Source organism: Anomaloglossus baeobatrachus, chromosome 11 (genome assembly GCF_048569485.1).
Source record: "Anomaloglossus baeobatrachus isolate aAnoBae1 chromosome 11, aAnoBae1.hap1, whole genome shotgun sequence".
NCBI classification, from domain to species: Eukaryota; Metazoa; Chordata; class Amphibia; order Anura; family Aromobatidae; genus Anomaloglossus; species Anomaloglossus baeobatrachus.
The window spans coordinates 105,587,169-105,614,818 of NC_134363.1; the positions used below are offsets into that span (position 1 = coordinate 105,587,169).

General features: G+C 46.0%; 1 protein-coding gene across 1 annotated transcript in view; it reads left to right on the top strand.

The window, feature by feature from the left end:
* The window catches only part of NHERF4 (NHERF family PDZ scaffold protein 4), a 131,586-nt gene that overhangs the window by 27,352 nt on the left and 76,584 nt on the right, over window positions 1-27,650 (top strand). The window contains exons 3-4 of the mRNA XM_075327664.1: window positions 13-77; window positions 21,850-22,061. Of these exons, the coding sequence (XP_075183779.1) occupies window positions 13-77; window positions 21,850-22,061 (277 nt within the window). The remainder of the gene's footprint in view (window positions 1-12; window positions 78-21,849; window positions 22,062-27,650) is intronic.

Genomic DNA, 27,650 nt, shown 5'->3' on the forward strand with positions numbered 1-27,650 from the left:
TTGTTTTTCTAGAAAGTTTCCATTTAACCCAAAATTGGGTATTGATAATCCTGCTTTGTGCCTTGGGGAAGATCCAGGTATGTGACAACTAAAATTTCATTCAGCAAAAGAATAACTTTCTGCAAATTCTGATGCCAACTTCCAAATACAGTTAGCGCATGTAAAGGGGTTATTTCATGAACAACATTTATCATAAATCCATAATTGGTGATAAATGCTTAATTTATCACTGTTTCCCCTGTATAAACATAGTGGTAGTATGTATATGACACGCCTGCATCGGGGTCTTGTTACCGGGCCGGCTCTGTTATACTCGGGAGGATGTCTCGGCGTCAGGGTGCGGTTCAGTATTGTTTGAATGGCTGTTGATGGTGGTGGGGATTATGTACAATGGAGATGTCGTGACTAGAGATGGGCGAACCAGTCGCGGTTCGGCTCGAGCTGGTTCGCCGAACGGAGGTCGCGTTCGAGTTCGGTTCAGCGAACCAGTTCGTCGAACCACTCAAACCCCATAGGAAACAATGGGAGGCAATCACAAACACATAAAAACACCTAGAAAACACCCTCAAAGGTGTTTCACCCGCACGCCGTTTTTTTAAATTATTTATTTATTTATTTTACTGCACAGTATAGACACGCCCACCGGCTGCTGTGATTGGGTGCAGTGACACAGCTGTCACTCAGCGTGGTGGGCGTGTGTGACTGCAACCAATGACAGGCGCCTGTGGGCGGGTAATGCAGGGAATACGAGATTGATTAATGAGCGGCCGGCTTTTTCAAAATAGTAAAAGCCGCCGGAGTTTATATAACAGCCGTGCAGCGCCGCGCCGGAGATCGGGGAACGGTAAGTATGAGAGAGGGGGGGGACTGACCGAAAGACAGCGAGAGGGACAGATAAGACAGAGAGACCGACCGACAGACATAGAGAGAGACCGACCGACCGACGGACTGAGGGAGAGAACGAAACAGAGAAAGAAAAACGACTGACATCACATGAAAAAAGCACAAAACGTACAGGGAACAAACAGAGATGCGTCCGTGTCACTCGGACGTGCGCACAGACCCATTGACTTTCATTGGGTCCGTGCTGCGTGTTGCGTGCTGAAAACGGACATGCTTCCGTGCAAAACGGAGACACAAACGTAGCACGCACACGGACCCACGGACCTTAATGAAAAACGCACATGTGTCCTCAAACATTAAATAACATTGGTGCACGTTTGGCCGTGTCTCCGGTATATACGGAAACGGACCAAACACGCACGTTTTCTACGGATGTGTGTTGCAGGCATCACAAGTAGATTTGCATCAAGCACATTCAAAAATACGCCATCCTTAACTGTTACACCTCGTGGCTCTCCTGTGGCAAGGAATGAGACAGTCTCCTTGCCTGCCACGAGCGCTCCTGCTCCGCAGCGCCGAAGGTCTGCCAGACTGCGCAGAGTGCAGGAGAAACCTCCTCAGAGAGGCAGCACAAGGGTAACACCTAGTGGTACTCCTGTTGCAAGAAATGAGGCGGTCTCCCATTCCTTGCCTGCCACAGCTCCTCCTGCTCAGCAGCCTCGAAGGTCTGTGAGGTTGCGCAATGTGCAGAGATTTGCTGCTCAGGGAAGCAGTGAGACTCCCGTTATCTCTACACATTGTGAGACCGAGGATCCCGCCTCTATTTCCCAGAGGCAGGAGGGTGAGCATGTGCTATGCTTGGTGGATCCTGATTCGCCCACTGACGTCACACGGCTTGATGACAAGGCTGGTGACGTGGTGAATCCTGACTGGCCAGGCTGGGATGTCGTGGATCCTGATTGGGTCAAGTCCGTCATCTCCGCCTCGCGCCCGCCCTTGGCTGGATCTACACCTCCTTAAAAGCTCCTCCTGCCATCATGGCGGCGCGCGACCATCCTTCTATGTTTGGATGTCTGGCAGCGTGCTGCCACGCCACTGCTCAGGCATTATCTTCTTCTGTGGGCTTGGCCCTTGCTGCTTAGGCAGCACCTGGTTTGCAGGCCGTGTCCCTGCCTTGCTGCTCCGGCAGTAGCTCCTTCTACAGGCCGTGTTCCTGTCCCAGGTGAGCTCCTCGAGTCTCCACTGGACTCACCTGGTTATTGAAAGCACACGTGCGTGGGCACCTCTGTGCTACCCTCGTGCCATATTCTCGTGACTTCCACTGGCACACGTGCGTGGGCACCTCTGTGCTTCCCCGTGCAACAGGTACACCGAGCCGTGTGATCCCTGCCATACAACCCACACGGGTTAGGGCAGACCGGTGTACATAGATCGTCTGTGACATTCCAGACGATCGCTAGCAGCAACCCGCTCACTCTTCACCCACCATAGCAGCGGTCCCTTACACCGCACAGTGGACCTTGACCGGCGGAAGCTGTCCATTCCCCATCTTGGCACGCTTCCCCGGGTCCCCCTCGTAACACTTAACTGTCCCCAGGATGACACCGGGGTAGGTAGTAAAGTCTTTGCTGAACCATGATTTGTTCATCTTGGATCATTTTTAGAAACACAGCAAGCAAGGGTTACTCCAAGCGGAGTATCCCTTTTTTCCAAAAAATTGGGCTACGCAGACACCCCATTTAGTGGCAGCACTTGTGCCCTAGTTGTACACTTCACAAGTAGATTTGCATCAAGCACATTCAAAAATACGCCAGCCTTTACTGTCCCCAGGATGACACCGGGGTAGGTAGCAAAGTCTTTGCTGATCCATGACTTGTTCATCTTGGCTCCTTTTTAAAAACACAGCAAGGGTTACTCCAAGCAGAGTCTCCCTTTTTCCAAAAATTGGGCCACACAGACACCCACCCCTTCAGTGGCAGCACTTGTGCCCCAGTTGTACACTTCACAGGTAAATTTGCATCAAGCACATTCAAAAATACGCCATCCTTAACCGTCCCCAGGATGACACTGGGGTAGGTAGCAAAGTCTTTGCTGAACCATGACTTGTTCATCTTGGATCATTTTTAGAAACACTGCAAGCAAGGGTTACTCCAAGGGGAGTCTCCCTTGTTTCCAAAAATTGGGCCACACAGACACCAGTGGCAGCACTTCATCTTGGCTCCTTTTTAAAAACACAGCAAGGGTTACTCCAAGCAGAGTCTCCCTTTTTCCAAAAATTGGGCCACACAGACACCCACCCCTTCAGTGGCAGCACTTGTGCCCCAGTTGTACACTTCACAAGTAGATTTGCATCAAGCACATTCAAAATTACGCCATCCTTAACTGTCCCCAGGATGACACCGGGGTAGGTAGCAAAGTCTTTGCTGATCCATGACTTGTTCATCTTGGCTCCTTTTTAAAAACACAGCAAGGGTTACTCCAAGCGGAGTCTCCCTTTTTTCCAAAAATTGGGCCACACAGACACCCCTTCAGTGGCAGCACTTGTGCCCCAGTTGTACACTTCACAGGTAGATTTGCATCAAGCACATTCAAAATACACAAGCATTTACTCTCCCCAGGATGACACAGGGGTAGTAAATTCCTTGCGCATCCATGACTTGTTCATTTTGATGAACGTCAGTCTGTCCACATTGTCACTGGACAGACGCGTGCGCTTATCTGTCAGCACACACCCAGCAGCACTGAAGACACGTTCTGAGACAATGCTGGCAGCTGGACACGACAAGATCTCCAAGGCGTAAGTGGAGAGCTCTGGCCATTTTTCAAGATTTGAAGCCCAAAATGAGCAAGGCTCCATTTGCAAAGTCATGGCATCGATGTTCATTTGGAGATACTCCTGTATTATCCTCTCCAGCCGTTGACTATGTGTCAGACTTCTTGTCTCTGCTGGCTTTGCAAAGGATGGTCTAAAAAAATTGTGTAACGATTCAATAAAATTGCTGTCACCAGCACCAGATACGGTGCTACTGGTACGGGTAGACTGTTGATGACGAGACCGTCCCATGTTTGTCAAGTTACAACTGGGAGATTCATTCCGTGTACCACGGTTGTTTGGTGGAAAAGCCGAGCTAAGATCGAGTAACAGCTTCTGCTGATACTCCTGCATACGTGCGTCCCTTTCTATAGCTGGAATTATGTCACAAAATTTGGACTTGTACCGGGGATCTAATAGTGTCGCAAGCCAGTAGTCATCATCACTTCTAATTTTGACAATACAAGGGTCATGTTGGAGGTAGTGCAGCAAGAAGGCACTCATGTGTCTTGCGCAGCCATGCGGACCAAGTCCACGCTGTGTTTGTGGCATAGAGGTGCTAACCGTTCTTTCTTCCTCTGACATCTCCCCCCGACCTCTTTCAACTGAAATTTGACCAAGGTCTCCCTCATCTGCTGAGTCTTCCATGTCCATGGACAGTTCGTCCTCCATTTCTTCATGTTCTCCTGCACCTTCCTCAACATTTTGCCTGCTACCATGCGCCCTTGTTGATCCCTGTCCCCCATGGTCCCATGCCTGCCGCCTTGGTGATGATGAACGTCTGGACCTTGGTTATGTTGTTGTCCCTTGCGCATATGAATCCTCCTGTACTTCATCCCCTTCCTGTGGTCCCACCCCCTGACTCCGAATAGTGTTTAGCGTGTGCTCCAGCATGTAAATGACTTGAATTGTCATGCTGATAATGGCATTGTCACGCTAAACGTATTCGTCGCCATGTAGAAACTGTGCAGAAGGGTGCATAGATCCTTGATCTGAGACCACTCCATGAGCGTGATCTGCCCCACCTCTCCATCTCGTTGGGCCAGGCTATACATCATGACGTATTGCACCAGTGCTCAGCGGTGCTGCCACAGTCGCTGTAACATGTGGAGAGTCGAATTCCAGCGTGTCGCCACATCGCATTTCAGGCGATGAACCGGCAGGCTGAAAGACTTCTGGAGCGATGCAAGTCGCTCAGCTGTGGCGGTTGAACGGTGGAAGTGAGCAGACAGTTTTCGTGCCCTGTTCAGCAGGCCATCTAGGCCGGGATAGTGTATTAAAAATTGCTGGACAACAAGGTTCAACACGTGAGCCATACAAGGCACGTGTCTCACCTTGCCCAGGCGAAGGGCCGCACCCAGGTTTGCAGCATTATCGCACACGGCCTTACCAGGCTGCAGGTTGAGTGGAGACAACCATTTGCCAAACTCAGTCTCCAGAGCTGCCCACAACTCAACTGCTGTGTGACTCTTATTTCCAAGACATTTCAAGATAAAGACTACCTCATGCCGTTGCGCTCTGCTGCCAGCATAGTAATGATGGGTGCTTGATTCCTTCTGCACAGTTACAACGCTGGTGGCCTGACCAGGCAGGCTTGGGGCGGAGGTGGAGGACCCAGACAAGGTTGAGGAGGTAGAAGCAGTGGAGGAACTTGGACAGATAGAGGATTGACACACAAGTCGTGGGGACGGCAAGACTTGTGCAGCAGACCCTTCATCATCTATCACCATAGTTACTCAGTGCCCAGTCAGTGACATGTAACGTCCCTGTCCATGCTTACTGGTCCAAGTATCGGTGGTGAAATGCACCCGTTCACACACAGAGTTTCTCAAGGAAGTGGTGATGTTGTGTTCAACATGCTAGTGTAGCGCAGGCACACCTTTCTTAAAGAAGTAGTGGCGACTGGGCATCTGGTACTGGGGCACAGCGACAGACATAAGGTCTCGAAAATCTTGTGTATCTACCAAGCGGAAAGGCAGCATTTCGGTAGCCAAGAGCTTTGAGAGGGATAAAGTCAACCTCTTAGCTTTATCATGGGTCGCAGGAAATGGCCTTTTATTTGTCCACATCTGAGGGACAGAGATCTGGCTGCTGTGTGGAGACGGTGGTGAGTAGGGTGTCCCTGGAAAAATGCAGGTTTGTGTGGAAAGTGCAGGCATAGACATGATGTTGCCTTCATCCAACGTTGGTGCTATCGATGTCTGAGAGAGCTGTACACACGCACTTGTTTCCCCTTCCAAACCAACTGACGACCTACCAAGTAAACTGCCTGTTGCGGTTACAGTGGTGGAAGGTGTGCGTGGAAAACCAGGTGTGACAGCTGTCCCCACAGTCCTAGAAGATGAAGAGCGCGCGGATGCACTGGAAGGGGCAGGCGGTGGATGGTCCGCTTCGCTAGGCCGCATTGCAGCACGGTGAGCTTCCCACTGGGACATATGATATTTATTCATGTGACGATTCATGAAAGAAGTTGTCAAACTGCTGAGGTTTTTGCCTCTACTAACAGATTCCCGACAAATTTTACAGATCACATGATTTGGGCGATCCTTTGAAAGGTCAAAAAATGACCAGGCTAGGCAAGGCTTAGAGGACATGCGACCTGCTGAGCCACCCCGACTAGTGCTCAGAGGCAGAGTGGTGGCTGAGGAGGCAGTTGTAGACGTGCTACCATTACTACTCCTCTGTCCAGGAAGGCGCAAGGTAACTTCGTCGTCAGTTGTATCCTCCTCCACCGCCTCTGTTGACCTCCTCGAGTGCCTGACTGTGGGTTGACAGTAGGTGGGATCTAGAACTTCCTTATCAAGTGTTGTGTTTGCACTCCCCTCACCCTCAGACCTGGCCTCTTCCTGCCCTGACCGAATATTTAAGTTGTTATCCCAATCTGGTATCTGCGTCTCATCGTCATCAGTATGTTCCTCATTGTCTCTAACAACAGGTGTTACAGTTGGTGAATAAGGGTCAACATTATGCTCAGAAACTTGGTCATCACGACCTGAATCTGAGTCACAAAGGTTCTGGGCATCACTGCAGACTATTTCCTGGTCTATACTCACTGTAGCTTGGGAGCGTACCTCTGATTCCAAGTCTATAGTGTGACTGAACAGCTCTGCAGACTCAGCCATCTCTGTTCCACCATACTGTGCAGGGCGGATGGAGACTTGAGAGCTGGGAGAAAGCAAGTGTGATTGGGATGACAACTCAGAGGACTGTTTTTTTTGGATGCGGTAGTTGAGGTGGAGGAGAGGACACTTGTTGGAGCACTTGAGATCCATTCAAGCATGTGCTTTTTTTGTGCATCATCTACCTTTCTTACAGTTGTTCGGGTCTGTAAAAAAGGGAGCGCATCGGATTGTCCACGAAAAGTAGTAGACATCTTACTTTTGCTGGAAGATGGCCTATCTTCAGCAGATGTTAATGTAGCTTTGCCACCTTCGCCACGGACCAAAACTTTTTTTCCTTTTCCAACACGCCTGTTCCCCTTTCCACCAGCATCTGTCATTTTGCCACTCATTTTGATAGCGACAAGATTGGCCACTTAAAATGTAGAAGTAAAAATTGAGAGGTGGTGTAGATTGCAGAGGTGGTCTAGCTTTATTGACAGCTGAAGAAACAACACTGACTATCCCTGACAATGCAACTATGGCCCTTAAACTGGCAGCAGTGTTTGCTATTATAATAGCTTAGTAAAAATGAGCAGGAGGGTGTAATGCAGAGGTGCTGGAAATTGCTTGGCACCAGTGGGACACTAATGGAGTCCAACAGCCACTTTTTGGATGCCACCAAGTTTCCTCAGTGTTTGCTATTATAATAGCTTAGTAAAAATGAGCAGGAGGGTGTAATGCAGAGGTGCTGGAAATTGCTTGACACCAGTGGGACACTAGTGGAGTCCAACAGCCACTTTTTGGATGCCACTTAGTTTCCTCAGTGTTTGCTATTATAATAGCTTAGTAAAAATGAGCAGGAGGGTGCAATGCAGAGGTGCTGGAAATTGCTTGGCACCAGTGGGACACTAATGGAGTCCAACAGCCACTTTTTGGATGCCACTAACTGGCAGCACTCTTCTCAATTAAAATGGCTTTGCAAAAATGTGCAGGAGGGGAAAATGCAGAGGTGGGGGGACTTGCTTGGCACCAGTGGCACAATAATGGAGCACAGCAGCCACTCTTTGGATGGCACTAACTGGCAGCACTCTATTCAATTTAAATGGCTTTGCAAAAATGTGCAGGAGGGTACAGTGGCCGAGTTGTGGGTCAGTATAGAGGAAAGGAAGCCTCACTTTCTATCCCTCCTGATGGTGAAATGCAGCAAGGAATTCCCTGAGCTTAGCTACACAGACGCTGTTATCTGAAGCTGTATACAGCGTTTCCACGGACCTGACTGTCATCTATGGCTCTGAGCCAGATGTAATTAGCCCTGAGAAGGGCTGAAATAAACATCTGTCCCTAATCAGTAGAGCGCTGTGTGTATAGCGTACACAGCAGGACCGGCGACAGGAGCTGCGTGAGTGGTGACTGACACCAAGACGCAGAAGGCAGATAATGGCGTCCTGCGGGAAAATGTCCTTTTTTATAATGCAAGGACATGTGACATGGACAGCCTATGACACATGCCCTTGCTTTTCTGGCAAAAAGTCCACTTAGCCGTGTGTGTGTCTGGGATTGGCTGACATGCTGGCCCGCCCCACTACACGCGCGCTTAGAAAAAAAAAATGGCCATTATCCCAGCAGCAGTGAGCTAAATGCGCAGCCCCCGCACACTATACGCTGAAATTTGATAATAGTGTGAATCACAGAGTGACTCACACTATTACAGTGGAAAGCCAGCTAGTAATTAGCTAGGCTTTTTGCTGATAGAACCGTTCTCGAACGTAACTCGAGCTGCCGAACTTTTAGCAAAAAGCTCGAGTTCTAGTTCTATCTGGAACAGCCCCCAAAATCACTCAAACCGCGAACTGGAGAACCACGAACCGCGCTCAACTCTAGTCGTGACGCCACCTGTGGTGTGCGGCAAGATAGGTGCCGCCACTGCCGTTCAGTTTCCCCTGGAGTCGGTGGTGATGCAGCAGAGCTGGAATCGCTCTCCACAGGTAGAGCTGGGCCCCAGGGCTGTTGGGAGCAGAAGTCCGTAATAGCTGGGCGCAGGGCCGGAGGCGCAGGGAATAACCGGACGACACAGGGATGCCGTCACAAGGTTTTTACTCACAGTTCAGAGTTCCAGGTTAGCACGTCTAGACAATTGCTGCGCTCGGGGTGCGGAGTCCTGCTGTGATGGTCTCCAGCCGATCCCGGATAGTTCAGAGGCACAACCCGGTACACTCTTCTGTGTTCCTTTCTTGGTCATCTTCCTGCGCTGACCTCTCCCTCCTGTCCCCCACCTGCACACACAGAGCCCCGAGCCAGTGTCCGCGGACCGTATCGGGCAGCGTGAAGCTCTATCCCTTTGATGCTATGTGGTCACCTTTTCACTGGTTGTGTGCGGATTTGGCGCATTTTCCTGAAGAAGAAGAGGGGATATCTCTTCGAAATGTGTATAATAAACCATCCACATTGCTTTTATTTTTTGGAGTGTTTCTTTGTACAGCAGCGCGGAGTATAACACAATTATCCTGGTTTTTGTCTTGCTTCTGGATTTGGTTTTGGCACTTGAAGTAACCTCAGCCTCTGGTTAGCTAGCTGAGTCTTGAAGTTATCCACTAGTTGAGGGGCCGGTCCCCTTCTGCAGCCAAGTCCCTACACTCCGGTATGTCGTCTGTGGAACGAGGTCACGGGAGTATGGTCGCTTCCCGTGGGCTCTAGGACCCTTTCTGTCGTGTGCCTGGGTGGAGCTGCTGCAGCTCCAGACCATAGGTCTTGACTCCTCCACTGCTCCTACTCGACTGGCCAATGTTCTCCAGACTGCTCCCACTAACTAGACTCCACCCCCCAGTCTGGCTCAGCCTGTGCATTCCAATGGCGACTTCAAAGGTGCAACTTGTCCTAACCACGGTCCAGTGGAGTGTTGCCAATGAGAGTGTCTGTGTTTTGAGTATACCGGTTTGTGATCTCCTCCTTACCCGGCAATGAAATGCCACATCTCTGGCTGAGGTGCAGTACCTCTGTGGCGACTGAAGCCTCAGGGGCACCACACATACAAGAAGACGGCACTATTCCCCAATATCAATGTGGGGGAGAGATAGTGCAGATGCATAGCCACAGCAAATCGACTGGTGGCAATTCATTCTCACCTTTCACACAATGGACCCACTTTTTGAACCCAGTGATGCTATCATGGATGAGGGTACAATTTATCACATATTGTGTGGATATTATTACAATTCTTTAACCAGAAATAGAATATTTACTAAATTCTTCAAATTATTCTTCACGTGAATCAACTGGCTTTTCAAACTCGGTGAAATAGATACATCTTAAGATCCTATAGAGATACAATGTCTTGTACTTTTCACGTGTGATCTATTTTGCAATGAGCTCAGTCAAAATTATGGTATATGCGAATACACATTGGATGTGACCCTGCAATAAGGGATACTTCTCACTCTCTTTTTTTGAATGCCTCTCATGTTTTAGAAACATTAGCAAATCTCAAATGCAAAAGTATGAGAGGCAGAAGTGAAGATCATATAGGTGGCAGCAGTCCTGGAAGCTTCCCACTTTCATTTGTCATAGACAAGCCTTGGGTGAATTTCCAGCTATACAGTATGTCCCTCTGCTGTGCAAATAGATTCTACTGTTTTCAGTAGGAATTTGTCTTGTAACAGAGATGTACTGATTTGTCTCTGCTTTGTGTGAGCACAGACCTCCATGTTGTGTCTCTGTCCCTAGTTATCTACAAAAATCAATGAAGTTCTTGGCTATTGTTCTATCAGAATGCAAAGGTTGAATTCTGTTGCAAATTGTGTATCAATCACATCTTCCTCTGCAGATTTGGAAACTCAAGGCCCATTTACACACAACAACATCGCTAACGAGATGTCGTTGGGGTCACAGCATTCGTGACGCTCATCCGGCCTCGTTAGCGTCGTCGTTGCGTGTGAAACGTATGAACGACCGCTAACGATCAAAATTACTCACCTAATAGCTGATCGTTGACACGTTGTTCATTTTCATAATATCGTTGCTCGTGCTGGATGCATGTTGTTCGTCGTTCCTGAGGGAGCTCGCTACGTGTGACACCCCAGGAATGACGAACAACAGCGTACCTGCGTCCTCCGGCAACGAGGTGGGCATGTCTTTCCTGTGGCTGCTCTCCGCCCCTTGGCGTCTATTGGCCGCCTGCCATGTGACGTCGCTGTGATGCCGCTCGAACCGCCCCCTTAGAAAAGAGGCAGTTCGCCGGCCACAGCGACGTCACTAGGCAGGTATGTGTGACGGGGACTAACGATATTGTGCGCCACGGGTAGCGATTTGCCCGTGACGCACAAACGACGGGTGCGGGTGCGATCGGCAGCGACATCGCTAGCGATGTCACTGTGTGTAAATGGGCCTTTAGAAGCAAGGCAATTCACAAGTAAAATTTCCTTTATTGTAGATACATTAAAAGTCCAGGAAGGGTAACAAAACTATCAGTTAATGTCCATGGCACTCTCTTGAGGGAGTACCATGGACATTAATGGATTTTAAGTTTTGTTACCCTTCCTGGACTTTTAATGTATCTATAATAAAGGAAATTTGACTTGTGAATCTGGATCAAATTGCCTTGTTTCTGGGTTTCCACATCTCAGCAAGGACAATCCCATGCTCCAAGTATCCTGCATGAAATGTGTGGTGAGCTGGATTTTCTTTCTATCTATTTATATATTTGGAAACACTGCAGCAGAACCATAGGTCCCAACCATCCCAGATGCAGCAGAACAGTCTCAATTTGAAGGCTTAATCCTGCTGTCCCAGTAGTCAGGGGATTTGTCTCAACTTCTTCCTATTGCTGTAGTTTCGCCTCCTTGAGGCAGGGCCAGTATCTCTCTGCATAAACAATTCTCCTCTTCTCTCCCAGAGACATGAACTCACAACCTTCATGTTCCTCCATTGTTACAGGTAGCAGCTCTACCATTGAGCCACTGCCCACATTGAGAGGATTTGGTATACTTAACCTGTAGTTCAGGCAGTAAGCCCCGAAGCAGATTATACAGGTACATAGAGATACATCTGTACATTGCAGTATATTTCTATATGCCTGTATTCTAAAAGTAAAGGAAAAAGTCAGATTTTTTTATTCCAACAAAATTACGAAACATAATGAGAGAACCAGGAAAAAGGTGGATTAAACTGCACTCCTATAGAAGAAAAAGAAGTTCCAAGCAATATAGGCGCTTTATTTAATGCATTTCAAAGTGAATCCCCACTTCTTCATTAGAAAATGCTCCGAAGCACAAAAGACTGGCAATTGCCTGATTTAAAGAGGCAAAAAAAATAAAAAAAAAGAGTCCCAAATGAACACATAACACTGAGCCAGGGTTAAAGGGGTTAATGGCACTCCTGCTCTGCTGTTTGTAATGCATAGAGACATACAACTTTATTAATAAAATAAATAAGTAAGAAAATGATATCTGTTTAAGAAGAGAAGAAAAAAAATATAAGAAGATAGGTAAGAGTGAGAGCTGGATTTGAACTTATACTTAGTGGTATTGTATCAGCACTGCTACATCTGTGCCATCCAGTAGTACCAGATCTGATTATCAGACCTAGGTCATCAATATAAAATACCAATATTGGAGCTTAAATTCTTAAATAAGGATTATATTGGTGAATAAAGATAAAAACGTATAATATATATACAGAAATATGTGACAGTGAAGAACATAAAGTATACTGTGTATTCACGAAAAAAGTGGTGTATAACAAAAGGGAAGGGGTTGACATGAGTACAAAAAAAAGAGTGAAACCTAGTCAGAATTCAGTAGAAGAGAATGCACAAGATACACCGTAAGGCTAGGTTCACAGTTCCATTGTTTTGCATCAGTCACATGTGTTGCTTGTCGCATGTGACTGATGCGTTGTACAACAGATGACAAAGAACAGAAATCATTGTCGGACTCCATTGTGTGCGGAGCGTGAGGGGGGCGGAGCCGAGCGGGGCTGTGGCGCTGAGGACATCAGTGCCGCGGGGACTGCAGGGCTGGGGACAAGTGAGTGTGTGTGAGGGTGTGAGTGTGTACACATGCGGAGTGCGGGAGGGGGCGGAGCAGAGTGGGGAAGTGTCGGCCTCCTTGCACACTGTATCCAGGGTAAATATCGGGTAACTAAAAGCAAAGCACTTTTTGCTTGGTTACCCCGATATTTATCTTGGATACCAACATAGACCGCTTAGCGCTGGCTCCCTGCACATGTAACCAGTGTAAATATCGGGTAACTAACCAAAGCGCATTGTTTGGTTACCCGATGTGTATCCTGGTTACAGGTGCAGGGAGCCAGAGAGAGCATGCGCAGCAAAATCCTACGGATTGCCTGCATCAAAAACATTACAGGCTGCGTTGCTCCCGCCCGGCGGTCAGTTGAAAAACGACTGACCGCGACACAGCAGATGCAACGCAATATTGAGACAATATGGAGACAATATTGATGGAACATCAACATTGGATTTTTGTCTGCTGTCTCTAATAGTTCTATTTATTTACTCCCTATTTTCACTTATGTACCAACTATTTTGTTACTTGTCATACCTTTCTTTCACTCAGGATTCCTTCTACGCTGTAATAACATTCTGCACATTTAGCACAATCCCTTAATAGGTTTCCTCCCAGTATATGTCAGAATGAACTCTGCAGACCTCCTGTGCGTTCTCACTTTCTATGGAGAGAGTGATATCATCCTCCCTTTCCGATCAGCCCCCGGTGTATCTGCGGTGTATGTCATGCTGCAGAATGAATTTTGTTGAACTTGTGAGCTCTCACTTTCTATGGAGGGAGCGATGTAGTTATTATCATAACCTTTCCCGTGTTCCATCAATATTGTCTCCTTACGGTGTATATTGTGCATTCGAACTACCAAACTCTGACTTAGGGTACTTTCACACTTGCGTTATTTGGCACCCGTCGCAATCCGCCACTCTGGGAAACCGTGCTATCCATTAACGGATGTCTGCTGTTTCCCATTGACTTGTATTTATGACGCATTGCGACAGATGGCCTTATGTTTTATCCGCCAGCAGACGCTGCGTTGCATCCACTGGTCGGAAAGAATGCAGCATGTAGCGTTTTTCTGCGCTTCCCAGAGCGTAAAAAAACCGCAATGTGCTGGATTCCGTCGGCGTCCTTCATTTTTATAATGGAAGCCTATGGTGGCGGAATCCGTTGGAATCCGTCATTTGACGGATTCCTGTGACGGATTCGTCTTTACACAACTGCGCATGCTCATATGAGTAAATTGCTAAAAAAAAAAGCTGTAACGGATTCCGTTGTTTTACAGGATCTGTCGCATCAGTTGTGCCACTATATGCAACTCATTCATTGCATTTGTCACACAACACAATGCGACGGATGCCGAACAACGCAAGTGTGAAACTAGACTTAGTAGCTTTCACTTTTATTTTTTACACATGTCCACCCCCTCCCTTTTGTTATACACCACTTTTTTTGTGAATACACAGTATAATTTTTGTTCTTCGCTGTCACACTTTTCTGTATATATATTATACATTTTTTTCACCAAGATAATCCTTATTTAATAATTTCAGCTCCAATATTGGTATTTTATATTGCTGACCTAGATCTGATAATTGAATCTGATACTTCTGTATAGCACTGATGTAGCAGTGCTGACACAATATTACTAGATATAAGTTCAAATCTAGCTCTCGCTCACTTAGATCTTCTTATTTTTTATTCTTTTTCTTCTCTTCTTAAACATATATCAATCATTTACTTATTTATTTTATTAATAAAGTTTTATGTCTTTATGCATTACAAACATCAGAGCAGGACTGCCTTGAACCCTGGCTCAATTCATTTGGTGCTCTTTCTCTTGTTTTTTATTTTTTTGCTTCTATTAGGGTAAGAACACACTTTGCTTTTTACCTGCTTTTTTGCTGCTTTTTCAACTGCAGCGTTAAAATGGATGTATTCTGCTTTTCAAGCAAAGTCTATGGGAATTTGGTTTTCTAAACCGCACTATGCAGTTCAAACTGCAGCCTTTTTGTGGCAGAAATTTGGTCAAAAACTCAGCTTTGCAGTGCAAAACCCAAATGGCAAAAACAATTGACATCGGTTTAGAAAACCAAATTCCCATAGACTTTACTTGAAAAGCAGAACACGTCCATTTTGGCATTAAATGCTGCAGTTGAAAAAGCAGCAAAAAAGCAGGTAAAAAGCAAAGTGTGTTCTTACCCTTTAAATAGGACAATTGCCAGTGTTTTGTAATTCGGTGCATTTCCTGATGAAGAAGTGGGGATTCACTTTGAAACACTTGTTTGTCTACAGAATTTGAAAAAACATAATGTGAAACAATTGCAAACATGTAAAACAATGTTTTCATTTCCCTCCCACCAGGATTGAAACCGACAATCTTTAATATTAAACACAAGGAGATCAGGCTCTGGTAAAGTCACAGAGAGAATTTTGTATACTTGAAGCTGGAGTGCAGGCTGTTACCCCACAGTCAAGTTAGGCTGGTTTCACATCAGTGTTTTTCTGCCGGTCGGCAAAAAAACGCAAAACACATGTTACCGGATCCTGGGACTTGCAGTTTATGAGGAGAGAGAGGAGGGGGAGAGAGGAGAGAGAGAGGGGAGAGAGAGGAGAGAGAAAGAGAGTGAGAGGAGAGAGAAAGAGAGAGGGGAGAGAGAGGAGAGAGAGAGAGGAGGAAGGGAGAGGAGAGAGAAAGAGATTGAGAGAGGAGAGAGAGAGAGGAGAGAGAGAGAAGGGGAGGGAGAGGAGAGAGAAAGAGATTGAGAGAGGAGAGAGAGAGAGGAGAGAGAGAGAAGGGGGAGGGAGAGGAGAGAGAAAGAGATTGAGAGGAGAGAGGAAGAGAGAGGGGAGAGAGAGGAGAGAGAGAGGAGAGAGAGAGGGGGGAGAGAGAAAGAGAGTGAGAGGAGAGAGAAAGAGAGAGAGTGTGAGAGAGGAGAGAGAGAGAGGAGAGAGAGAGGGGGGAGAGAGAAAGAGAGTGAGAGGAGAGAGAAAGAGAGAGGGGAGAGAGAGAGGAGAGAGAGGGGGGAGGGAGAGGAGAGAGAGAAAAGAGAGAGAGGGGAGAGAGAGAGGAGAGAGAGAGAGGGGAGAGAGAAGAGAGAGAAAGAGAGTGAGAGGAGAGAGAAAGAGAGAGGGGAGGGAGAGAGGAGAGAGAGAGGAGAGAGAAAGAGAGGGGAGAGAGAGGAGAGAGAAAGAGAGAGAGGAGATAGAGAGGAGAGAGAGAGGAGAAAGAGGAAAGAGGAGAGAGAGGGGAGAGAAAGAGAGGGGAGAGAGGAGAGAGAAAGAGAGAGAGAGGAGATAGAGAGGAGAGAGAGAGGAGAGAGAGGAAAGAGGAGAGAGAGAGGGGAGAGAGAGAGGGGAGAGAAAGAGATAGAGGAGAGACAGGGAGAGGAGGGAGGAGAGAGAGAGGAGAGAGAGTGAGAAGAGAGAGAGAGGAGAGAGAAAGAGAGAGAGGAGGAAGAAGAGAGAGGAGAAGGAAGAGAGAGGAGAGAGAGATAGAGAGAGAGACACACACACAAACGCATGCAAACGCATCTTGCCGCAAGTCCATTGACATTGCATTGAACAGACAACGGATCCGGTAACATGTGTTTTGCGTTTTTTTTTGCTGACCGGCAGAAAAACGCTGATCTGAAACCAGCCTTATACGGGTACATAGAGATACACTGTATACAGCAGTGTATTTCTATATCCTGTATTCTATAGAGAGAGTAAAAGATATTTTTTTTTCTTCCTATAAAATAACTAAAAAATAATAAAAAAAATTACAATGTCATTTTTAAGGTGCTTTTTAAGAAATAATAAACCTCACAAATCAGCAAAAAACATGGACATATTTGGTGTTCCTATAATCGTAACAACCCGCACAACACAGAGATGAGAGATTATTTATGGTGATTGGTAAATGGTGTAAAAAAAAATGGCGTGATAGATTATTTTTCTCTATTAAATAAAAAATGTAATAAAAATGTAACACTGAGGCCGAGTACACATTTATCTTAAATGCTGCATTTTTTTTACAGCTATTTTCTACATGTGTTCTCCAGGTGTCTGGACCACACAACACAAGAACAATCTTCTCTGATTACTGTGTTTGCTGAGTTTTCAGCCTTGTTTGATGCTTTTTTTTTTTTTTGGTGCAAATTTGAATCTAGATTTTTAATGCTATTTTAATACTACTAAATTTAATATTACAGAAAACCTTTAATTCTGCATTTAAAAATTCAACAACATTTTATTTTTACTTACTTTTCTTCAGGCTCCAGATAGAAGCCTATAGCAAAAAAAAGCACCCAAACCGCACAATACAAAAGTGCATCAAACGTGGAGATTTCATGAAATCACATCCACTTTGCTTGGAAACTTAGGCCACGTTCACATGTAGCGTATATGCTGTTTTTTTCTGCTGCTTTTTTTGCACATAAATTCTGATGTGTTTAACTGACCAAGCAAAGTGGATGGGATTTTCTGAAAATGTCACCCACTGTACTTCTAAAGATGCCGCTGAACTCTGCGGTTTTGCTGCTTATTTTTCTTCAGAGGCTTCTATGTGGACCCTAAAAAAAGCATGGAAAAACCTGCAGTTACTTTTTGAAGTGCAGAATCAAAACGTTTCTGTATTATAAAACGTGGCTTCACATCTACAACAAATACGCAGAAAATAAGGCAGAAAAGGCATAACAATTGCAGCACAAATGCAATAATCAGAGAAGATTAGTATTGCATAGTTTGGTGTGGACATCTGCATAAAGCAAAAAACAGTATTAATGCAATGTGTGAACACGGCCTTAGGCTAAAGGCCGCTTTACATGCTGCGATATCGTGACCAATATTGCTAGCGTGGGTACCCGCCCCCATCGGTTGTGCGACAGGGGCAAATCGCTGCCCGTGGTGCCCAACATTGCCCAGACCCGTCACACTACTTACCTGCCCTACGACGTCACTGTGACCGGCGAACCGCCTCCTTTCGTTCAGCGTCACAGCGACGTCACAGCTGCGTCACTGAACCGTCGCCCACTAGAAGCGGAGGGGCGGAGATGAGCTGGACGTAACATCCCACCCACCTCCTTCCTTCCGCATTGCAGGCGGGAGGCAGGTAAGCGATGTGTGCTGCCGCAGGAATGACAAACTACATCGTTACTGCAGCAGCAGCGATAATCGAGAATGGACCCCCATGTCACTGATGAGCGATTTTGCACGTTTTTGCGATGATGCAATATCGCTCATAGGTGTCACACGCAACGGCATCTCTAAAGCGACCGGATGTGCGTCACAAATTCCGTGACCCCAACGAGATCGCTTGAGCGATGTCGCAGCGTTTAAAGCGGCCTTAAGAGCATATATTGAGTATTTGGTGAGTTGTTTTACCTGAGTATTTGTAAGACAAAACCAGAAGTGGGTAAAAAATGCAGAATTGATGCACTTGTTTCTATTCTACTTTTCCATTGATTCTTCCACTCCTCGTTTTGGTTTACAAATTCTTGACTACTATGCAAGTATTTAGACAGTGTGATAGCACTGCCTCCATGTGTATCATGGCTCATATTGCTGATGGATCAATGATAGATTCAACAGATTGAAACCAAATCTTAATTATTCACATTAAATGTAAAGGGGTGGTCCACTACACAGCATAGTCGCCACATCAATGTAAAGCTTATAAAGAAGGCTTTTCTCAAATACCTTGTGTAGTCTATTGTGCCTTTCAGCACACTATTGCGGGCCACTCGTCCCCATCACGTGACTCATGATTTCCATGACCACTGAGATACGGTGGTGTCACGTCAACTTCCAGTTGACCCCACATCACCGAGGTGGACCCCAGTCTCTGTGAGTGACTGGAGTGTGGACGGAGTTTCATGGCTTGTCACACCCTCATCCATCCTCACTTACCATACCACTATACAGTGTCCACACACATCCAATCCTCACTCCAAATACTGTGTCCACATACCCCCTCCCCCTCACTCCAAATACTGTGTCTGCACCCATATCCATCTTAATCCACATATGGTGTCCACAAACACCCTCCCTCTCACTGTGTCGGCATCCATCCGCCCTCACTCTTCATACTGTGCCCGTGTGACGCCCTGGGCAAGCCAGGGGTCACAGGTCATCACACCACCACACCCTACACCCCAGTTAGGAACACCAAAGCTAACCAAAAATCCCTGTTGCCTTCCTCCAGGGGCTGATGTTTACACCAGGGGGTGGGCCAGGCGGTTGGCTCCGCCCACCGAGGAGTACACAGCCCTGGAGGCGGGAAGAACCAGGCAGATAGAGTTGGGACAGGAAGCAGAACAGAGTGCAGTTTAGGGAGTGAAGTAGAAGGAAGTGAAGTGGTAGAGGAGAAAAGGAGTAAAAGGGACAGTGAAGAAAGCCTGAAGTTGGTCCGGGTGTGTGCCCCGGACAGTGACAGCAAGGTCAGCAGACGGCGGTGATAGTCTGCAGGGGAACTGCTCGGAGGTTGCTGGAAGGACCGCGGACGGGTAGTGACCCGGCGGTCTGGAGCAGTATACGAAGAACAGTCAGCACCAGGGCAGGGGCCTTTCGGATCCCGGCAAGGCTAGGAGTCGCCATAATTTGCCAAATCCGTCAGTAAAGGGGACGTCTGTCTCCCAACAAGCAAGTCCCGATTGAAGGCAACAGTCCAACCCTAACGGAGAGACACCGCCACCGCCAGGGCACCAGTTTCTCAGGGCCAGCGCCTGCGGGCAAAGTAGGGCTCCTCCGGCCCATATCCAAGCCGGGGAGCGGGTTACCGGTGGGAACCCATCGCAACCATTATCATCATAGGTGCAGGACAGAGGGACCGTCACCTACTGGGGAAAGCAAGTGCAGCCGTCCGTGGGAACCGTCTTTCCAGCCGTGTGTTTTACCGAGAACTGTGTCATCGTCTCAGGCTGAGTGAGTACCACAGTGCCGCAAGGCACAGCGCTGCCCCCGCGTCCCTGCGCCCACCAAGCCCTGCATCTCCCACCTCATCACTGGGCCCCGGGATCACCAACCCCTACCCACGGAGGGGCAACACAACAACTGGCTGCTCCATACCATCCCTCCCGGGATCCCCATACAGAGCAGCGGTGGTGTCAACAAATCACCACAACCGTGGGTGGCGTCACGGACAATAAACAATCCCCACACCCAAAAACCCCCTTTCACTCACGGACGAGGAACGCCGCTCGAGTCCCCGGGATCCGGCCCATCGCTCGAGCCACCGAGCAGCGGCAGGCCGCAGCAGCCGCGGCAGCCGGACCCGAGCAGTGGGAGAGCGCGGCGTCCCCTCCTCCGCCCGCGACACCCGTACCTATTCCTGTTAACTCCTCTTACTGTGCCCACACCCATTTCCCTGTCACACTTCATATTGTGTCTGCACCAATCCTCCCTCATTCTTCATACTATGTCTGCACCTATCCCCCCTCACGCCCCATACTATGTTCACATATATTCCCCCCTTGTTCTCCATATTGCGTCCACATTCATCTATCCCTTACTCCTCAATTTGTGTCCTTACCCATCACCTGTCACGCTCAATACTGTGTCAGCATACATTCACCAATTACTCCTCATACTGTGTCCATACCCATCCCTCTCACCCATACTGTCTGTATATATCCCCCCCATTCCTCATACTGTGTCTGTAGCCAACACCCCTCACTTGTCATACTGTGTGCACAAAACTGACTCACTCTCCACACTGTGTCCGCATGCATTCCCCCCTCACTCGCTATATTGTGTCCACATATATTTCCCCCCTTTCTCCTCATACTGTGTCTGCGCCCATCCTCTATTGCTCTCCATTCTGTGTCTGCATACATTGCCCCCTTGTTCTCCATATTGTGTCTGCGTCCATCCCCCTTGCTCTACATACTGTGTCCGCACTAATCCTATCCCCTCGCTCCCTATACTGTGTCTGTATACATGACTCCTCACCCTCTCTCCCCATACGTGTTCCTTAAATTTTCTTTCTTCTCATAATTATAATAAATCTTTGGTGTCTTCAGCTCTACTGGAGTACTTACCAGTTTCCGCCAATGCTGTCAGTCGCCTATGCGGCACCAAAGAGTGATGTCAGCAGCAATTTTTTGACACATTACATCCGAAAACATTGTTTTAACCATGCCAGCTCACATCATGCAATGAAGTGAGCCTGTGTGTTGTGTCCTTGCTCGGCTGAGCTCCGCGAATACCTAGATGCCCAAGAAGTGCAAAGCATCCATCACTAATAGGCTATGAAGGCAATTAAAGTGTCTGCCAAATTTGCAAAAGATCTTCAAGGTTTAGTTACCTATTAAGCAAACACTAAAGAAACCATGTGCTGACATATCCAAAACAAAGACTAGAATCACCTTTTACTAATACATGGTTTTACATATATCATTTATATCCATACAAAGAGGGGATGAGTGGAAACAGGAATAATCCGATAAATACTTGTGTACATCTAGGAACACAGTAATGTACATAGTACGAGCATGTAAGATACAGTAATCAATGGGTAATAGTAATAGTGCTTATGAAGGAAAAACAATCTCAACCATAAAGGTACATGTTCACAAGAGATAGATACCCCTAAATTCTACAAAGATAAATAACTGCTTTGCCAAAGTCAACCTGTACAATGGACAGTCAAGAAATGTAATCAACCCGAGTGAATGTAGCTTTCTCATACAAGTGTAGGCGGCAATGCAGGAGCAGAATAGAGGGGAAATGGCGAGCTTCATGTAAAATGTAGTAGAATGTATTTATAAAAGACAGGATCAAAGTGAAATAAAATATCAAAATCATTGCGTTGCACTAAATACAAGGGATGTCATGTCAGCAATGGGCCATCTATAACATAGAGGAACAAAACAAAGTCTTACAATTTTCAACTCAACACCATGGCCACAAATTTGGTAGGAGGGTAGCGAGCATCCTCCTTCAGGCTCTTACTGTGTGGTTGCTATTTTGGTAGGCACAAATCTACATCTTTTTAGGTGGCACTGTAACACTCACATTTGTAAGGTGGGTAAATTTTAATGTAATTCATTTTCTTTTTCAATGCCAAATGAAATATAAATTATTCTTTCTTTAAAAGGTACAAACCCTGAGCCGGCAGCTCGAGTGTGTGTGCTGAGGAAAAATGCAGATGGCAATTTTGGATTCCATTTGCGCATGGAGATAGAACAAGATGGCCATGTTATCCGCCAAGTTGTTCCTGGAGGACCAGCTCATCTTGCAGGACTTAAAGATGGAGACCATGTACTGCAGATCAATGGGGAATATGTGCACGAGCAAGTGCACATTAGGGTGAGATCATGATTCTATGTGTTATTGGGAATTCAATGTATATAATGTACGTGCATGTGTGCCACCCAGGGCTATGGGGTACTTGGTCTCAGGCGGTGTATTGCTGGGGAGATGTCACTTGGTTGCCGTTGCCCAGTTCCGTGTCCTGGGGATGCTTTTTAAAAGGAGTATATTTACAGGGGAGATTAAATGAAAGTTTATAATGTGACGCCACTTGCAAGTTGCGGCTATATGGATGGAGCCGCCGCTGCACAGTTCTCACTACTGGGGCTGGTGTTGGTGGCAGCCTGGATGTTAAGCCCTCTGCCAGCTGGGCCAGGTCCCAGAAGATAGGTGATGTGAATGGGTGTAGAAAGAAGGTAGGCCACACAAGGAGTTGCAGTATAACTGGTTCCTTTACTCACAGTTAGATGGAAACTGGTCACCCGATAAAGGATGGTGTTGACCATTGGTCCCCTTAGTTCCAGTGCCGGCTTAGTGACCTGGTGGCTTCTTTCCCCTGCATATCTTTTTGGTTGGTGGGTCCCCGTGGCTTGAATCATCTGGGGGTCCCCTCCTGGTATTCTCTCAATGGTAGTCCGTATGACGGTAGTGTGAACCCTGTGGGGTCGGAGTGTCTGGTCCCGTTCCCCGGTTCTCTCGTTGCTACTGAGTCCCGAACATCAAGGTCATTGAGGTCCTTCATGTTCCCCTCACTGTGCATATTTTATCAGGTTTGCCTGGTGCGTTTGCCTGACCTAGCATTCTGTACCCCGTCGGTGCTATGGTTCCAGGAGCACTCCACCATACTCCACCGGCAGCCAAACGCCTGGGCCCTCAGGTCACCGTCACACTCCTGTCAGTGCTTCCACTCGCTCTCTCTGTCTGTCCGTCACTGACGACAACTCTCAACTCTCTCTGTCCACTGTCTGCTCCTCCCACCTGGTGGTCTAGTGGACTGGATTGGCTCCACCTCTAAGTAGCCATCCATTAGGTCCAACCCTAGTCTGGCACCAGTCTATGGGTAATTTGGGGAAAAAACAGGGATTAACTGGAATGTTTTTGTTGTTACCGCACTAGTGGTCTGGGTCCCTGGGGGTAGGCCCTCCATCCTGGTGGGGATGCAGTACCTTGTAGCTCCCTGGTGGCTTCAGGGATGCTACATATGCAGCATGAATCGATGAAGGTATATCATGTTATAGGAGTGAAATTTTTTTATTTCACAATAAAACCTAACTTTACGGTCATAATGCTATGCATATATCTTTATTAGCTTTATAGTCGTACCATATATTTATAAGAAAGTGGAGTAACAAGAATATCCATTGTTAAGGTGAACTCTTAACCAGAGATCACTAGTTGCCTACTGCCTGGTCTAATTGGTGTGGGTCGAGTGCATGCTTGAAAAATGAGATCAGACACAGTCGGATATTCATCTTTCCTCGACAGAAGTCAGCCCATGCTCTGCTTTATTACAACTGAGCTTGCTCTGATATAACCTTGCAAAGGGGCATGTCCGGATGTGTTCATTGGTCAGTAGGTCGAACAATGTATTAGTCCATGAGCTGATTGGTAGGTGTCATTGTAGGCGGGTCTATGACATCATTGGATGAATCCATGGTGAGGTGATGGTGATGGGAGCGACGTCATCTGGTGGATCCATGCTGGATGGTCTGGTCTGTAATGTCATCTGATCTTTGGTTTGGTCTTCTCTTATATGGTATCTTCTTACACCTGGACATTCCTTGCATTCCAGGCAAGGTGTGGAGAAACAGGCAATGACAGCCACCTTTATATCTGTGTCATGTATATGATCTGAAACCTGAATTATGTAAGGCAAATCGACATATTTCCCACAATGCTCTATGTCCAGAGGTTAATTAAGTATTTCATTTTATGGCTCTCCTCAACAGTCCCCCCTAAATACTTTATTAACCTTCTGACCCTACCGTGGTCCTCTAACACATCAGCTCTAATGCTTTAACTGCAACTTTTTCATTTTTCTATCCGCTATACAAGCAATGCTAAGCCTTTGCCCCCGCTGGTACAGACTGCTAATCAGAGAGTTGATCACATCCCGCACACACAGTTCACAGAGGCACAGGTAACGAACCAGTCCTTAGAACAGACTATTTAATACCGAAGATTTTGAGATTAATCGATAAGAAAGAGTAAGGCAATTGTAAGAATAAGCTTCTTACTGTTATGCTGCAGCTTTTAGCGTTACTGTTTCTGAAAGACTGAATCTCAGTCAATATCTGAGTGCTGTCCTCGTCTTCGAGACTTTTCTACCCGAATACACCTGATTGTATCACAACACTAATGGATCTCTTCTTGTCTCTGGTCTATAATCTACCACCAGGAGGCCTTTAACAAGATTTCCCTTACACATGGATCCGATTACCTTCAGTAACACAGAGTAGCACTTTTACGGCTTCAAATACCAACAAATAAAACAATACCAGTTACCTACAAATGTATATTATCCTTAAAAAGTCACTTAAACCCTTAAAATAATTGATTGGTTCAGGTCAGATAATGTTTTTTTCCACCATGAGCCCTTATTTGTGTAATGTTCCTGTACCCAATGTTCCCTTATCGTTATTTCCCATGTATCATCCCCAATCTAGAAATTCTCCATAAGGTTCTATGTGAGATAGTCCAGCACTAGGTGACCCTCATTCTGCTGGTACGATGGACTCTTTACAGTCGCTGTTGTGTGGGTTTTCCCTCAAGCTTCATGGAAGTCGCTGTGGTTGGGAAAAGCTGGATCGGTCCACCTGATTCTGACTCAGGGATCATTCTGACTTGTCTTTTTAGGATCACCCAGTCTCCTGGCTGGAGACCACGTGCTCCTAACACTGATTTAGGATCTGGAATTGGAGGATACACATGTTTAACACACTATATAGGCAGTTGTATACGGCTCATACATCACTGGTCAGGATATCACACTGTATCTGCAGTATCTGTGAGATATATAATCACGTTCTAGGTACTAAACCAAAAATACCTTATATAAAGATCTAATTATTAAAGGAAAACGAACATTTGTTACATGATTTGCAGCGTTCACCATTATCTTGTGGATCGTTACATGTTTATGTTATAATCATTAAAATTCCAAACAACATCCACCCATGTGACTATAGACACAATTAAATATTCCAATAAAGGAGGGGGCAGGGATTGGGGCAATAGCCCTAAACTCTCCCTACCTCGCAGCGGAGGTCGGCACCCTATAAGGCGAATTGGCGCCCCCGCTCACCGACGGCTCACCCTCCCTATCAGTGAGGGAATATAGAAAACCGTGAGATACAGGGGATAAAGAGGCGTCACTATGCAATTATATAAATCCAATTAATTCCCAAAGATTACATATTCAAACTCTGTATTTTACATAGCTGTTTGGTAGCTTAAATCAATATGATACAGCAAAATTGAAGGACCAAACCCTAAAATAAATTAAATATCTCACATGTATAACATGTACCCACTGTATAAATATAATAATAAGGCCAGGTAAAGTCATGAGGAAATCTCGTCCAATCACAGACCCTCCACTGTCCAATTCACACTCAGGCTAATAAAATAAACGCATATTTATCAGACACTTAGCATGAAAGAAGCGCAACGCGTTTCTCCCCTCTTCACAATGGCAGATGGGTTCATCAGGTACTGACCTCTATAATGACCTCTGCTATAGGATATGTACTTTTACCACTTTTTAGGAACTCCATCTTTACATACCACCAGCACCATGAGTTTTTCAGCAGTAATGTTTTCCACACTGGATATGTTTCAGAGCAGACCTGAAAAGAAATTCACACAACACGCACAAAACTCATATAAACCTACTCATGGTAGATGTATATGACTAATCTGCAATCACCAGAGCAGTAGAGCGGATGAGGGGGGTGTTGCTACGAGGTCTTTACAGTTTTTTTCTACCTTAATAGGCACACGTCTTACAAGACTGGAGGTGTCTGGCCACCTAGGTACTGAGCAGTGGTGCCGCCCATATCTTGTCCATCCCAACACCTTTGTCACATGGGTTACCTGGGCCATTATTGAGTAGAGCGCTCACGGCAGAGAAAGCTTACCGCCCTTTATCCACAGACCTTCCTCAGTCACTGGCTCCCTGCGTCTCACACTCCGTTCCTTGCTGAATCGCTTGTTCCTGTAAGGATTTAAGAACACAAGGAGTGACCAATGTCACGGACGACGTGACAGGAGCCACCGAGGTACTGGTCTGCTTTGTATAAGGACTCTCAACTCTCGGCCCATTCACTGCTTCTTTGTTGTGCACCTGTGCGAGCATCTCCTCCGGCTGCTGCCTATATCCACATTTTGACTATCTTACCCCTTTCCGCTCTACAAACCACAGTGATCGCAAATCTTCAACTCGTTCTCCTATGGGAGTGGTTTGATTTTTAATACCTCATGTTGCGTAACCTCAGCATATCCAGTGTAGAATCAACCAGCATCTTGGTATCTGGATCCATCTACGATAAAACTCAAAATCTGCATTAGCAATGGGCTCATCTGAGACATGTTTAAAACCTGACAATTCTTGTTACATCAGAGCAATCATGAGATATGTCTGTCTGCTGTATCCTCCTTACAGATAAAAATATAAAGAACACTTAATAGAAAAACCCAATCGATGAACAAATTAAAACCTTAAATAATGTGTGACTTTCTGCATCATCTTTCCCCCCCTTTTTGAATCTATTATCCAAAACATAATTAGATTCAAAAAGTGTGTGGCCCCGGAGCTCTACATTTAGGCAGAAAAGTCACATTGTATAGATTGTACCTAATCAGGAACAGCAGAAATATTGTTTTTATCTGTAACTTAATAATGGAAAACCCTTTCAATGGCTTTTATAACCTTTGCTTGGACCACAGAAATCTGCACTGCAATCATTCTTTCTATAAAAAGAAAGCAGATTATTCAATACATTAAATATAAAACACAGAATTCCATAAATAATCCACATTCCTTAAATCAAATTATTGTAATTATTAATAAATTATTATTATTATTATTATTAACTATAATAATAACGTAGCACAACCTCTGGATATTGGATGTAGAGGTGTTCATATTTGAAACATTGAGGAGATCATCAGTATCTCTGTGATACTGTCCTATAACTTGAAGGGATAAAAGAATCTAGAACAAATAAACTGGCCATGTAGGAAAACAAAATGTTGATTTGCCATAGAAAAATTATCTAACAGACTTCTATGCTTGAAAAGCTATGAATGAATCTAAACATGTCCACAGTTAACTTTTATTTCTTTGGGATAAAATTAGTAAAATAAAACTACTGTCAATGACCTTTTTCCAATATAATTTGCAATGAATTAAATGCAGGAAGCCCCTATTTTTTTTTTCTTTTGGGCTGCTCTCACAATAGATTGCAAAGGGAGACAAAAAAACCCTGTTCCACAAGCTTTTAAGATTTCTCCTCCCCCCAAAACCATATGGAAAGAGGCTTCTTCAGCTGCAGGAGGTACTATAAACATTTACTAACACTTCATAGGATATTCAGTGAGAGCAGTTTTGTCAACTTCACTGGAGGGCTCCATACAGATTTACTA